The sequence below is a fragment of the Taudactylus pleione genome, unplaced genomic scaffold, assembly GCF_031769625.1.
Source record: "Taudactylus pleione unplaced genomic scaffold, aTauple2 ptg000095l, whole genome shotgun sequence".
Taxonomy (NCBI): Eukaryota; Metazoa; Chordata; class Amphibia; order Anura; family Myobatrachidae; genus Taudactylus; species Taudactylus pleione.
The window spans coordinates 37,234,748-37,250,684 of NW_028284497.1; the positions used below are offsets into that span (position 1 = coordinate 37,234,748).

Genomic DNA, 15,937 nt, shown 5'->3' on the forward strand with positions numbered 1-15,937 from the left:
ACATGTCTGCAAAATAATCAAGCTTAGTGGGGAGATTCAGCCAAGTCCCAATGTTAATACTACTATCTTCTCAACATGCGAGTTTCAGAATTTCATATTGAATCAGTGTAGGATAATACTTGGTAGCTAGTGGGCAGATTACCTACACACCAAATGACAATGTTATTACAGTGTGTAAGGAGGTGGGGATTAGCACGCTGTAATAACATTATGCCTTGGCAAGCAGGCAACCTGCCCACAAGCTACCAAGTATTATCTAGCATTGACACTGGTGTTTTGCTGAAGCTGTCCATTATGGTTGAGACTATTGCTGATATATATATTTTACTGTTCATATCAGGAACCTAGATTACTATGAGGCTATACATCATTTTATTGCTGTACTCACGGAGCCAATATCTAAAGTGAACAATTACAGTTTAAAATGGTGTTCAAGGTAACAATTGTTCTAAAGCAACATATTGATGACTACGTAAACACACAAACCATATGAACTTTACTAACTTCTCACTAAACAAATGCTTGGCTACGTTCAGGCTAATCAAATACACCCTTAGGAAATATTTATGCTTCTTTATGATCCATTAAGCATATTTGCTTGTCAAATACAAATTGCGTCAGTCACGTTCAACTAGGAACAATAAATATATATGAATATCATATAACATAATTATTGTTGTAGGTGTGAGATTACTTTTACCTGTCCAGTCTGTGATTCTGAATATTGAATCAGAAAATATAGTTAAAGAAGTCCACTAGTACTTACATAACGAGTTGCTATATCTTTTTCTTCAGTCTTTTGTTTTTTGCTGTCTGAAGAATAATCTGCTGAATTTCTATGTTTTTCTGCTGCTCTGAAACTTGCGGATGGAGACACAGAAGAGCTCTGCAAGAGGTAAAGGCAAATACTGTGAACCAGTGTATGTAACATAAAAAAAAAAATACATATATATCTTGATACAAACAGAAAAAGAAAATCACTTTTTAAAGGCATGTTATCCATTGGTGTTTGATTTGCACATTAAAACTCAACTGAATCACTGGTGAAAGAAACCCCACTTCTAACGGAAACGCGTTTGACATATGATTGTTTTACTTGTGGATGGGAAGTTATCCCATAGTCAAAATGCAGGTACCATCGCAAGTGTGTACGGTTCCATTTCAGACACATTTGGTGCATTGTACTAGAGGTTGCAATGATAGTCCAATGTCCAAGAGAGGGCAAACCAATGTTCTATAACCAGCAAAGCTGACTACAGTATACTTTAAATGACAAAGAAAACAAAAAACACTGGTGTTCATAGGTGAAGGAGGGGTAGGGTATATATTACTTTTTAAGTTTTGATATCCTCCAACAACTTCCACATACATTTTGTGCAGCAACTTGTTCTCTAAATGTAGTGGTCTTTAAATAAGGCAATAAGCAAAACTGCAAAGAAATATGGATAGGCTACTAATGATAAAAACAAATGTGGTTTTAACAATTTTACTACTTAAAATACCAGTTACAGAGTAAAGCAGCCTAGACATGTTACAACTATAATTGACAAATATAATCAGTTTACTCCAACCTGGCCACATATTGAGGCCATACATCACCAAAATAGTTGTCTGGAACCTTCAGATGTAATCAGCATTGTAAAATATTCTGTCAGCTGATCATAGCATCACAGCCTGTGACTGTGGTCCGTAACCACCAAGAATTATCATGCCTTTCTTAAACGCCTACAGATGTGGCCTGAGAATAGGTAAGAGTCTTTAAAAATGAGAGATGTCGCATATTATAAGCATCTGTAAGGGGTTCTCATAACAAGTACAAAAAGGATTTTTTTTTCTTCTTAAACATACTTTTATTGAAAATTTTAGTATGACAACCACAATAAAAAGACAACGGTGAGTAATGTAGAAAATGTTATACAGTCGAACCTGGAAAAGTGGGATCCCAAGGGACAGCACATTTAGTCTCATTAAAAGAGGTATCTCACCTTATCCAGGTTCAAGAAGTGTTTGTCTCACTTATAGAGGTTCTCACCCCTGTAAATCCAGATACAGACAGACTTGTCAAAACCTGTACTAATCCCAGTTACAGAGGTTCTAAAGGCGGTCGTCTCATTTACAAAAGGTTAATAAACTGCACTAATCTCCCTTAAAGAGGTCCTAACAGCAATAGTCTCAGTTGCTGGTGAGAGTTGATTATTCCTAAAAGAGGTTTGACAGTCTCACTAACAGAGGTTTTTGGTGCAAAAATGCCGGGACCACACAATTAGTCCCAGTAATAGAGGTTTCCCTCTTATCCAGGTCCCACTTATCCAGGTTCGACTGTACATCAAACAATACCATGTAACTGTCATAATAAAAGGGTTTTTTTTATTCATTTTAAATAAAATGTAGTGGCTTCTGAGGTGAATACCTAATGTAGGATCATCATAGTAGTAGTAAGATGACCCAAGGCTAACATTACACATCTGTCTGAAATACTAGTACACATGTAAGGATGCCTGAGTAATATAAAAACAGTTGAACCCCCACAATGATTCAGGATTTGGGAAAAAGTATACCCCCAAAACAGTGTTTTGCAGCCTACAAGGGGGTAATCCCAATTTATTAATCTCAAAAAGTTGCTGCTTTTATTCTGATTAGTTAATACAGCCAATGATATCCTCACTTTCAGTAGCGTTACATCCTTTTAACAGGTTTTGTCACTTTCCTGTACAAATTGCGGAACTGATAAAAGAATTTTGAAGTCTAATGAAGTGCAGTATTGGTGACATAATTCAGCAGGGAACATTATTCATAATGGACTGAAAAAGATGTCACATTTCTTCACCGAACACGTTGTGAAGCTGACATGTTAGAAAGAAGTCTCTATGCTCCATTTAACATCATAAAATAACACGCTGAAATGACCACTTCCAATTTGTTAAACAACATATGCTGTACTCCATTAAGTACAGCAGGGCACACACATTCATAAGAGAGCTAGGGCTTGGAGCAGCTCACAAATGTGTACTACAAGAGTTTGGTCAGGCTTTTTATTCAGTCTGTACAGGTTGAGTCTCCCATATACAAATATTCCGAAATACAGAATTATTTTGTCATGACAGATAATTAAACCTTTGATTTTTGATGGTTCAACGTACACAAACTTTGTCTAAGGCACAAAATATTTAAAATATTGTATAAAATTACCTTCAGGCTGTGTGTATAGGGTGTATATGAAACATAAATGAATTTCATTTCTGTACACAAAGTTTGCTTGAGTCACAAAATTTTTGAATATATTGTATACAATTACCTGCAGGCTGTGTGTATAAGGTGTATATAACACATAAATGCATTCTGAGTGTATATTGGGGACCCATTCCCAAGATATTTCATTATGATAAGCAAATATTCCAAAATACGGAATATTCCGTTATCCAAAATACCCCTGGTCCCAAGCATTTTGGATATGGGAGACTCAACCTGTACCTGACTATCCCGATATGGTTCCTGTAATTATTCTCTTACAGTGTTTTTCTAATAAGGATCCATTAGAGGTCTATAGTCCAGGAAAACAAGTACTGTAAGACTGCTAAACATTTCCAGGATGAAACAATACGACTGTTCTGGGAAAGCATGTACACATGGAAGCCATAATATCATTATGAAAATTTTAAAAAATTAGACATTGAATATCTCCGGTGCATCACAGAATGCCTCTACATTAGACACAATCACTATGCTGGGATATACCCAATAGCAACAAAAGTACCACAGAGGTGCAAAAGTGGCTTCAACTTCTTTATTGCAATGATGGAAGTCACGACAAATATCTTGGTTTTTGCCTACTGTCATCCACCATTTACAGTACGATTTTTGAGTAATAAAAAAAAAATATATAATGAATCAGAAGTAAAACCTTGTTCCTGCAAAACACTTAACTTCTGCAACTTTAACACCTTTTACCAAGTTGATTTTCATACTTTACTGTACTCAATTATGGGTTCCCTACTCTGAGCACCAGTGGGAAATGCTAAGTCTGTAGGCTTGTTACCTCATTATCACTTTGTTTTACAGCAAGACACCACTAAACACTCTGCTATGTGTTCAGCAACATGTCACTACAAATACTATTCAAGGTGAGAGAAGAGGAATTGCTCCACTAATCCATCAGGTCTATAGTTTACCTACAGATTTATAGTACCTGGTACTAAATCCAACGTCAATGCAAACTCAAGCTTTATAGTGTTATGGAAGAAGTCTGCTAAATGTACCCTATTGGGAATGTAGTGAAGGAGGATCACAGAGAAGTGAAAGATTATAGAAAAGTTGGAGGGTGTGTGTGACTGTGTGGTCCAAAAGACTGGAAGTTTTTCAAAATGAGTATCAGGTAATAAACTAATTCTAGTAGGTTACTTTGACAGGGGCTCATTCACACACATTTGTTTTAAACATATATCACTTTACCAATGGAATCTATTTTACTTTGTAGCTTATGTATAAACGCATTCATGAGATAGGGTTTCTAGTGGGGACTGAGGGCCTATATTACACTAACCCAGTGGCGTAACTATAGAGGGTGCAGGGGGTGCGTTTGCTATGGGGCCCGGCGGCTTAGGGGGCCCGCCGGCCCAGCAAGCAACCCCCTGCACCCAGGCAAAACTACGGGGTGGTCAAGGTGTGCACCGGCACCCGGCATGAGCACTCGGCACTACACACTAACAAGGGGCCGCTTCTCCTGCACCCGGCACTGAAGGGACAAGCGGCCGCTTCCATAGCACCCTGCAGCAGGACGGACCCGGCACGCGGCTCAGACAACCAGCGGCAGGCTGGCCCCCGCACCCAGAGGCAGGATGGCCCGGCAGGAGGTAAGCCTCGACACCTGGCAGCAGGACAGCCCCGGCAACCAGTTGCAGTCCCCGGCGGCAGGACGGCCCCGGCGCACTGCAGAGACAAGCGGCCACTTCCCCAGCACCTGGCAGCAGGACGGACCCAGCACGCGGCTAAGACAGCTGGCGGCAGGCTGGCCCCCACACCCGGAGGCAGGATGGCCTGGCAGGCAGGAGGTATACCTCGACACCCGGCGGCAGGACGGCCCTGGCAACCAGTGGTAGGCCCCGGCGGCAGGACTGCCCCGGTGCAAGGCGGGAGGTAGGCCCCTGCACAAAAGTAAATTTGGCTCTTTGGTACTGTGGGAGTTTGGGAGGGCAGCTGCTACTACTACTTTGCTACCCTTACCTCCTTCCTAGCCCCAGCACTGCCTGCCCCTAAAATCCTCCTTGCCCCCTCAGTACTGCCCCAGCTGCTATTTATCAATACCCCCTCCCTACCCACAGTACTACCCCAGCTGCCATCTACCCTTGCCTGCTTCCTACCCCAAGCACTGCCTGCCGCTAAACTCTTCTTGCCCCTAGTATTGCCCCGGCTGCTATTCACCATTACCCCCTCTTTACTCCTAGCACTGCCTGCACCTAACACGCTCTATACTAACTGCTACCTGCCCCCAGCACTGTCCCAACTGCTGTCTGCCCTCACCCCCCATAATATGTAATGGGACCCAGAAATAGTGGAGTAGGACCCCAATTTTTTAAAGCGAGTGGTCCTTGGGACTTTTTTAGTTCTGCGCGATCACTGTATACTGTATATACTGTACATATAGATACACGTATGTACATTTATATATGTATACACTCTGAGTTGGTGGGGCCCCTTAAAAATTTTGCTATGGGGCCCACAAAGTTATAGTTACACCCCTGCACTAACCCATTCTTAGACGTGGTTTTGTTTTGAGTAGAGGAGAATAAGATGTGTCCAAATCAGTATCTTGTCCCATGGGGTGTTAATCAGGCTTTGAATGGATTTTACAACACCGTTAATAAGGGTAAATCATACCTAGATCTAAAATATGCTCTCACTAAAACAACCAGACTTCACACAGAGGTCTATTTATCATCAAGTTCAAGAAACAAAGCTATTTATTAAATCTTCTAGCGGCTTAAAATAAAACTAAGAATCAGCTGGAGCACAATGCAGTCTCTTTAAAAGTTTTCACAGCTTGACTATGGCAGCTAACACCATCTTCAGATGAAACTAGCTTGCTCTTTCCTATCAAAAGTGCTCATGGAGTGCAAAGAGGGTTCCATGTAGATCTCAGTGGTTTCCATTAGTTCGTAGACAGAATAAATAGCCCAGACACTTGTTCTGGAATCAGTGCAAATAGCAGTGATAAGCACATATTACTTATTGATTAAAAAAAAAAAAAAAAAACTTTTTTTTTTTTACACAGATAAAAAGTGAAAGTGTTGAAGCTCACAAGCTACAAAAAGACAAGACAAGATAAATAAAAAAAAATCAGAAAGACCCTGGGGAAACCTAGGAAGTAAAGTGAGCAAAGGAAAGAGACTTTCAGTTCACAATCTACAAAAAAAATGGCAGTGTGTGAGGTTAAGAGAAAAGATGCATGGTGCCATTCAGACAACATAATCATAGTGCAAGGCTAATTGGTATGCACACTACATTGAATTAACAAATGTCTTTTCTACAGAAAACAGCAGAAAACAATAGATTCAGGTAACAGAGAATAAAACTAATTTCCAGGAGGATAGAAAATATACACAAAACAGCACCAGTCTGTCGTTCTTCTAAACTAAAGACTTCATAATGCACAGGTTTATATTAATGTAGAAGAAAATAGACATTAAAAAAAAAATCAAACCAAAAAGCAAACATTTAAGAGAGATATATTTCAGTTATACAATATGTGAAATAGCTATACAGTGTCGATAAATAAAAAAAAGCATGACAAAGTGGTAAATGGCCTATGCATCATATTCACTTGAACTAGTAAATATAGGTAACATGGAGAATGCAGTTATTAGCTATATGCTCAAGAATAAGGGAAAACATACTATGCAGAAAGTAAACAAAGCCATGTGTAGTTGTAAGACCAAGAGACTGTAAGGCAGTGGTATACAAGATGAAACTGTCTTGAATAATGGTGTAATTTTTGAAGTGAGTGGTTGCTATATTCTGCTATTAAAGTCAAGCAAAGATAAGGAGGCAGCCATTTTGTTGACGGCATCAAAAGAAGCATCTTAATCATTTAAAAAATATATATTCAATCTAAATTACTGGGTAGCAGAAATGTGTGGAAACTAGTAAATAAAAACAGAACAAAACACGTAATTGCTCATTTGACAGACTACAGAAATATAGATTACACGTAAGCAAGGGTTGGTGTGGAGAGGGGAAGCAAATGTGCCACCTTATGATTAAATGTGATGCCTAAGAAGTGATGGAACTCTGAAGTAAAATCTATTTTCTGTTGAGAAAAAAAATAAAATAAAAAATCTGCTGCTGAGTGAACCATTGCCAATAACCTGTTATTGCAGGAACCGTCTCACAACTAAGACATGCTATTGCAGTCTATGATGAACAATTATCCAAAAGCAGACATTGTACCATAAAATTCACAAACATCCGACATAAAAGGAAAAAACTTCACAGCAGGGGCATTACTAGGGGTAAATTTACTAAAGTGACAGTTTTTAGAAGTTAGTTTTAGAAGAGATGTTGTCCATAGCAACCAATCAGATTCTACTTAACATTTAACTAGCACCTTCTAAAAGATAATAGCTAGAATCTGATTGGTTGCTATGGGCAACATCTCTTCTAAAACTCACTTCTAAACACTCTCACTTTAGTAAATTTACCCCCTAAGGTCTCAGAAGACCCTAAAACCAAGCTCACACAATATGCAATTGATCTTGCTGTTGCAATCTAGATATACCATGCACATGGTATAAAGTAAATAGTGAAACTAGTAATATTACGGTCACACTGTAAACAAAAAAAAAAGGCTTTAAAAAATAACCCTGGGCACTATGATCAAGCTATTGATGCCCAGGCTAAGAATGCCAAGGTTGAAATAATGTAGATTTTTTAAAATGTAGTGGTTATGATAGAAACGTGGACCAAATTTATGTCCACGCTCCAGCGGTAACCAGAGACATATAGGCAGCTAACAAATACTCATTAAAAGGTATCACCACATGATCATCACTGATAGTCATAATAGATCAACTGATAAATCATGGACACATGAAATATACATCTAGCAAAGCCTGTAATGATTACATTAAAATTGCATTGATTCTCATGCGGTTGAATGTGTAGTTAATGGCTGTGCCTGATTAATTCATCTCCTCAACCTTACAGGTCAGACAGCCCAGTGTTCTCAGTCCTCTAATTAGCGCTTACTGTTCTAACTATAGGCAAAGAAGCATGGCAGCTACATTCTAATATCTATCAAATCTATATTTATGACAGTCCTATACTTGTGGGGATATTGCTGGCAACTGAACACTCACAAAACGGTCTACAAAAAGTCCTTAACAATTGCCACTTACAATGACTGCATTAATACCAAAACAGAAGGGAGGCTGGCTCATCTCTCAGGGTCCTGCCTCATCTGTAAAGAACAAGGTGGTGCACTGGGCAATAACCCTGCTGTCTTTCTTGCCAGCTTGTCCTTTTAGATCACAAGTGCAATATATGGCACCACAGTTCCAAGTCAATTAAAGGGGAGTTGGCATAACGCAAAAACAAATCATCTTTATTATGCCCACCTACAATCATTCACAATTATAAACTTAGATGACTGGTGTGTTACAGGTATATGTGGAAATATTAGACTGGCAATGATTATTTTCTAGAGATGTGCGGGTTCGGTTTTATTCGATTAGAGTAAAACCGCACATCTATTTTCCCATATTTCCTAATGTAAACAGGACAAGTGGACTTTGCCAAATAAAGTGACATTTTTATTGGCTCAACCAAAAGCAAGTAAGGGGGTTTAGATTTTATGGATTATAGAGAAATGAAGAGATCTGAAAAGTAGGGCTGTCACTTTGTCTGTAAAAATGGTAAATGTGCCAATGTTATATTTTTCCCTGAGAAGAAGACTCAGTCTAATCTGGTCTTCCTGTTTTTGAGGCTCGCCAATGGTTTACATCTTGTGGTGAACCCTCTATATTCACTCTTGTGAAGTCTTCTCTTGATTGTTGACTTTTTTACACATATACATCTACCTCCTGGAGAGTGTTCTTGATTTGGCCAACTTTGTGAAGGGGTTTTTCTGCACCAGGGAAATAATTCTTCTGTCATCCACCACAGTTGTTTTCCGTGGTCTTCCGGGTCTTTTGGTGTTGCTGAGCTCTCCGATGCGTTCTTTCTTTTTAAGAATGTTCCAAACAGTTGATTTGGCCACACCTAATGTTTTTGCTATCTCTGTGATGGGTTTGTTTTGATTTTTCAGCCTAATGATGGCTTGCTTCACTGATAGTGACAGCTCTTTGGATATCATATTGAGTCAATAGCAACTGATTCCAAATGCAAATGTCACACCTAGAATCAACTCCAGACCTTTTACCTGCTTAATTGATAATGAAATAACGAGGGAATAGCCCACACCTGTCCATGAAATAGCTTTTGAGTTGATAGTCCCATTACTTTTGGCCCCTTAAAAAGTGGGAGGCACATATAGAAACTGTTGTAATTCCTACACCGTTCACCTGATCTGGATGTAATTACCCTCAAATTAAATCTGAAAGTCTGCAGTTAAAGCACATCTTGTTTGTTTCATTTCAAAGCCATTGTGGTGGTGAATAGAGGCCAAAATATGAAAATTCTGTCAATGTACCAATATTTATGCACCTGACTGTATATGGGCTGCACAGACTGTAATGGTTAGCATTACAACCTCACAGCACTGAGGTCATGGGTTCAATTCCCACCATGGTCCTAAATGTGTGGAGTTTGTATATTCTCCCTGTGCTTGCGTGGGTTTCCTCCGGGTGCTCCGGTTTCCTTGCACACTCCAAAAATATACTGGTAGGTTAATTGGCTCCCATCAAAAATTAACCCTAGTGTGTATGTGTGTGAGCATGTGATAGGGAATATAGATTGTTACCTCCACTGGGGCAGGGACTGATGTGAATGGCCAACACTTCTCTGTAAAGCGCTGCAGAATATGTGTGCGCTATATAAATAACTGGTAGTAATAATAATAATAATAATAATAGAGAAAACCTGTAAGGCCCGGAAGAGACTGGGCCCAATGTTAGTGCATTGCCTATAACCTACTACAATGATATTGGGAAATCCCCAGTGATATGGTATATGAAATCAGGTCACGCATGTAAGGGAGTTGAGAAGGCTTTGGATTAGTCTGAGAATTGGCTGTCAAACTTAAAAACAAAACAAAAAAATTAATGAAAGCAAATATAAACTCCCAAATGTAAGCCACATAGGACATCTTGGGGTTTGCATTTACTTTACAATACACGTGTGTAAAGTGTTATACCATTTAATACAATGGATTGCGCATTTCAGTAGTAACTCATACAACCCATTTTGGTCTTGGATAACTCATTATGGGTTGTATTCAATTAGATGTGATACTTACTGTGGGCTTGTAGCAGTGCCCGTGGTAAGCCCGCAGTCTGCACTTACAGCTGAGGCTTGAACAGACATTTGTGGTAAATAGTGCTTTCTGCATATCCGAGAATTTATGGGTTAATGCCAGTTAGCTGCAGGCTTACTGCACAAGGGAATGGGCTGGTGATTAAATAGCATCAAGCGTTAAAGTCCAAGGCTACAAGTCTGCGGTAAGTATTGCGGCTTATTGACTCTGGCTGTATATTTTGGAAGTTAAGCATCACAATGTCTGCTTTGTAAAAATGGGATTTTGCCGTTTTCCATTTTACCAATTTTAATTAAGACTTCATAAGCAAGATATATACTATTTATGGTAAAATGTAGCCAAGTTCAAAGTTCATCCATTTTTTTTATTTAGCATTGAAAAAGTGCAATTCAACATGTTTTTATTAAATCAGAATCCCATGTTTTCTTTATAATTTAATTAAATGACAAAATCTAACAGCATTAAAAGCACTGTGCCATTACATGGTTAATGCAGCCATCAAGATGTAAATGCCTGGGAGAACAGATTATTACATTTTGCCTGAGACAGCGGGACAGCAATATCAATACTTGAAATTTCAATGCAAGCTGCACTTCCACATTAAGAGGGTTATTAAGTTTAATGCATACAGATCAAGCTGAATAAGTACATTTTTACCACTGTACTTAAAAAAATAAGTCTTTAGAAATTATAACACAAGACTAAAAAATAAAAAAGCCTGTATAGAATTCTTGCCACACAAAAGAGATGGGTCAGGTCCATCCTGAGAGATTATGGGTTTAAAAATTCATAAAGGAGCTACAGACTTGCCAGACAAGCTCTGCAATGTCACAAATATTTATATGGAAAGAGACAGGAGTTAGTTGTTACAAAGAGACCATCAACAGCCACTTTCTTTTGTGAATCTCATTCAAGGACTATCAAGTACAGGCACACAAGGTACAGAGCTGAAGGAGCTGCCCAAGATTATTGTTGCTGAAATGATTCATATTGAGGTATACAGTGCTGCCGTATCACCAGTGGCGGTTATCCATCAATCCAACACCAGCATTCAACTAAAATCCGTAATAACGGTTTACTAACTCAATGGGGTCAATCTAATTAGGTGCGAGTTGGGTCCCGCGAACCGTTCTCAGAAGAAATGTGCGTTATTTTATGCGCACCCCCTGAGCAGGTGAAAAGTTATGGAAAATCTTTATTGTAAGGTATAAATGCTAGGACACAGTGCAGAACCTCTAGTTACACCCCTGCCAATAAATAAGCATGCAATTGGAGGGGTTTCAATAGCAAAGGTGGCCAATGAAGACATCAATTTTCAGGTGAATTTTTCTAAAAAGCTCAATAATGGGTTACATGATGTAGGGTTGTTGCATTGATGGGAGAGGGTTTTTTGGAATTTCAGATAATAGGTAAAAGTGTTGGTTTCAACTTTTGCAAACTTGTATAAAAACACTGAAAAACTGCTATACATTTTCCTATACCCCAATATGCTGGAAAGACTTTAAATTCACTGAAAAACACTCGCTATCATTTTTCAACCAATAACAAAAAGTGCAAAATCAGCCATTTTACACCTCATAAGAACCTCCAGTACTTTTTCTGTGGCCACTAACAGCCTTGGTCCTGCTATATTAGTTGTCACTTTTGGGGTCCAGGATGGATTTCCTACTTTTTAATGCAATTCTCCCAGGACGCATTTTGTAGAAAGGTCGCACACCCTCATTGCGGGTATCATGAATTGGCATTTATAATTGGATCTCGCATTTCTCAAGTGCGCACATCCGTGGGAGTTTCATGAAAAACACTTGCTTTAGCAAACTTGGACCTAATTGGATTGAGCCCCGTGTAGGACAATGGAACAGCATAGTTGCCTACAGTTTCAATAGTATAATCTCTACTGATTGCTATATTGCAGTGTTGGAAGTGCACTTAAAAATAGCGTATTGCCTCTACACACGCAGAGCTGTGCGGTCTCCAGCGTCGGCATCATTTGTGCCTGGTTTACACAAGTCATTATCAGTGTGGACTTTCACCTGCCCTAGAGTAGGTGCAAAAATATGCCTCTGCATGGGTCAGATTTGCATGAACACATCCTTACTGAACTTTGCCTAAGTGAGAACACTATCAGTTTCATCTCTCTGAATGTAAAGTTTGATACGTGCCGGTCTGCATACTTGTATATATCTGTGTAATCTTTCAGAGCATGCACAGAGAGACTTAATCCAAGATAGGCTACACAAACTGGTGCAAATTCAACCCTACATCAGCCACAAAGTGGGCCGCTAACAACGAGAGACTATTGTATTAATTGTTTTAAATGTAAACATTTGTGGCATAAAGGGGTTTTAGGGGTTTAGAGATTGTCAAAAGAACTTCCATTGGATAATTTATGAGACATTGTGGTTTAAAAAATATATATATTTATGTTGCCTAATGCTGGGTACACACTATATGATATATCATTCCAAAGCGGATCGGCATATAGTGTGTACGTCCTGTCATTAGCGGTCGTTCATCGCATTGTCCCATCTGCTGTTCTGCACAGCAGATGGGAAAATGCAATGAATGATGCAGTGCAGTTACTTGCAAGATGCAATGATATATTGTGCAATCGTACGCTGGATCATGCAGTGTACGGCACATGCGATGTATCGTTACATCGCATCATCACTGGGTGCACACATCGTATAGTGTGTACCCAGCTTTACTCTTATTGTATGGAAAAAAAAAAAAAAAAAAGGTAAAAACATTCCCACTACAGACTGTTATACAATACGTTAATTGCTTGGTTATTCTTAGGCAGCTGTTTCCACTGTATACAATGTAAATGAGATATTGCATCACTCCATAACTGGCAGCTTGAAACACTCCCTAACTCCTTCAACCTTTCAATAAGAGATGTGGGTGGCAACATAAGATTGAAGGCCTGTAATTCAGGAACATCCACTTAGTCAACAGAAGTGTTAGCTGGGAGGATGGGTACATTGTAAAAGTGTGCGTCTGCAATCTATGCTTCAACCCAGAGCAGCCTACAAAATGAATACAAATTTTCATACCAGCAATTAAATGTAGGGAGAAAAATTATCCAAGCATCTCAAATAACTTCTGCAATTTACTCTGGAAGTAGACCAAGCTTGTCAATATGGTATCGTTTTATATTCTCACTCATTAGCGGTGTCAAAAGGACACTCAAAAACATGAACAAAGCTAAGCCTATCACATTACAATGAGCTGCTGTGCCATGTTATCCAGACATGTCAGGACACACTCTGTTCCCCTGTGGCAACACACTAAACTGACACTGCTCTTACGAGCCTTTCTGTCAAGAGCTTTGCGGTGGCTATAATGAGATATGCTCAAGTATTTTAGTGAAATTAAAGCAGCAGCTTTGCTGCTATTACCTTGGGCTCTTTACAACAACAAATGAGCTGTGTGGTGTCAGACCAAGGACTGCAACACACAAGGTAAGAAAGATCACATACTTCAGATCTACATACAAATGGAGCTGTGACATGTGCAAACTGCAGTCTAATGTACACAGATTGTAATCAAGGCAATATTTACATTCCTTGGCAACTACTTTCCATTTACAAACAGTTAACAATGGCTGCTCATAACATGTTATGCAAGATATTTGTTACCTATTACATGCGGATATATATATATATATATATATATATATATATATATATTTATTTCACAATCCAGACGACTGGGATTCTGGCGTTCAGAATACCGGCGCAAGGATCCCGAAGGTAAGTACTGGAGTTAGAGGGAGGGTTACACATACATAGAAGATTATATAACTTTTGAATGTAAACTCCTATGAGCAGGGCCCTCTACCCTCTTGTGCTTATCCTTACTCTACTTCTTATCCTCTACCAGGGCACCTAAGGTTGCTTTGCATTGTTGCTTATCTGGGTGTTATGGTCACGAATGTAGCAATGTATATTATCCATGTCCTGTATTGTATAGTATTGTACTGTAAGTCACTGTAAATCAACCTATTTGTTTACGTACTTTGTAAGGCGCTGCGGAACACTTGTGGCGCCATATAAACGAATATATATATATATATATATATATTTTGTGTGTGTGTAAAAATGCATACATTTAAAAACAATTTAAAAACAATAAGTTACCGTACAGCAAAGTGTTATTTTCCTAGACTTGATAATAAAAAGTCATTTTCTAATTGCCACGGACAATTACCAAATGTTAGGTACTTTTTCACCCACAAACAAAAGTGCTCTTACCCTCCCCGCCCTTGTTTCCTAACGACTGATGCATTCTGAATTTATTGTACGAAAACAGTTTCCCTTAATGCAAATTAAATTATGTTCCAGTAAATGACTTGTAATTTAAATGGCTATTCTATTTCAGGGTATACAATTTCATTTAATCCTTAGTCACTTATTACGTTGACAACTGCCTATACTATTTTTCTGCTTGGGAAAGGCAGCCTTTATTCTAGTTAAGTTAATTAGAGAACATTTGCCTTAATGAAATGTACAACCTGATGATATTTAAAATGATGCATTAGTCTCTCTCAGTTTAGAGAACATTCTGTTTTATTTTATCCTGAGTTCTAGCAGAGACCTCCTAAGTTAAATAAGTTTCTTAGTGTAACGATTTACTGGTCAATCACATCACAGCTAAATACAGTAAAAAATCACATGACTAACATGACTTAGCAGGGGGAAGGGAGGGCAAAACAAGATTACAAGTAATTGGGAAATATTGATTAGCATATACATACACTCTTTATGTTCACCAAGTGAGATATTTTTATATCTCAATTGTGCTGGCAGCTGGGAGCCAGTAAAAGGATTAATTATACTTCCTACATTAAGCATAGCCTGACTGGGCATCATGAATTTATCATCTCCAGTGAAGAGGAAGATAAGGAAGGCTAGTGAAGGCAAGATTACTCTCCTTGTGTTTTCTTTTCAACAGTTGGAAAATGAAAGTAGGACACTATCATCGGGCCTTTCTGGCACAGCATCACTTCAGCTTGTTGCCATTTGTACCTAAAGCCTGTGTCAACAGCTCAACAAGAATAAAGAGCAAATAACCCACTACAAACAGACTGGTATGAGTGTGAATCGCTCACTCACATTCCAGCTCTTCTATGTCTGTTCAAACTCCTCAGTGACAAGGTTAAGAGGGTGAGGAGGATAAGTACAGGGCTAAAAACATGCTTGCTGAGTTTAGATGGATACTTCTTCTAAACCATTAGCCTGAGAAGATATAGCACTCCTGATAACAAATGTCAGCTGCCCATTTTTTGGTTTAACAAAAAATAAATCAGCAGATGTACTTATTTAAGTTAACAAGATGTCACTAGCTTAACGGTTACATATATTAGGCCGAATATGCCGGCACTCACCGTTTAGATCTATCTGCCTCGTGATGCCTGTTAAAGTAGCAACAATCCCAACATGAATATTTCAAGGCCATCCCAGCCTTCTT

At 38.8% G+C, this 15,937-nt stretch overlaps 1 protein-coding gene across 7 annotated transcripts in view; it reads right to left on the reverse strand.

Moving 5' to 3' along the window:
• Positions 1–15,937, reverse strand: part of LOC148526738 (transducin-like enhancer protein 4) — a 139,262-nt gene that overhangs the window by 36,139 nt on the left and 87,186 nt on the right. For all 7 annotated transcript variants that reach the window (XM_088470121.1, XM_088470123.1, XM_088470122.1 and 4 more), the window contains one exon: positions 767–886. In XM_088470121.1, the coding sequence (XP_088326247.1) occupies positions 767–886 (120 nt within the window). The remainder of the gene's footprint in view (positions 1–766; positions 887–15,937) is intronic.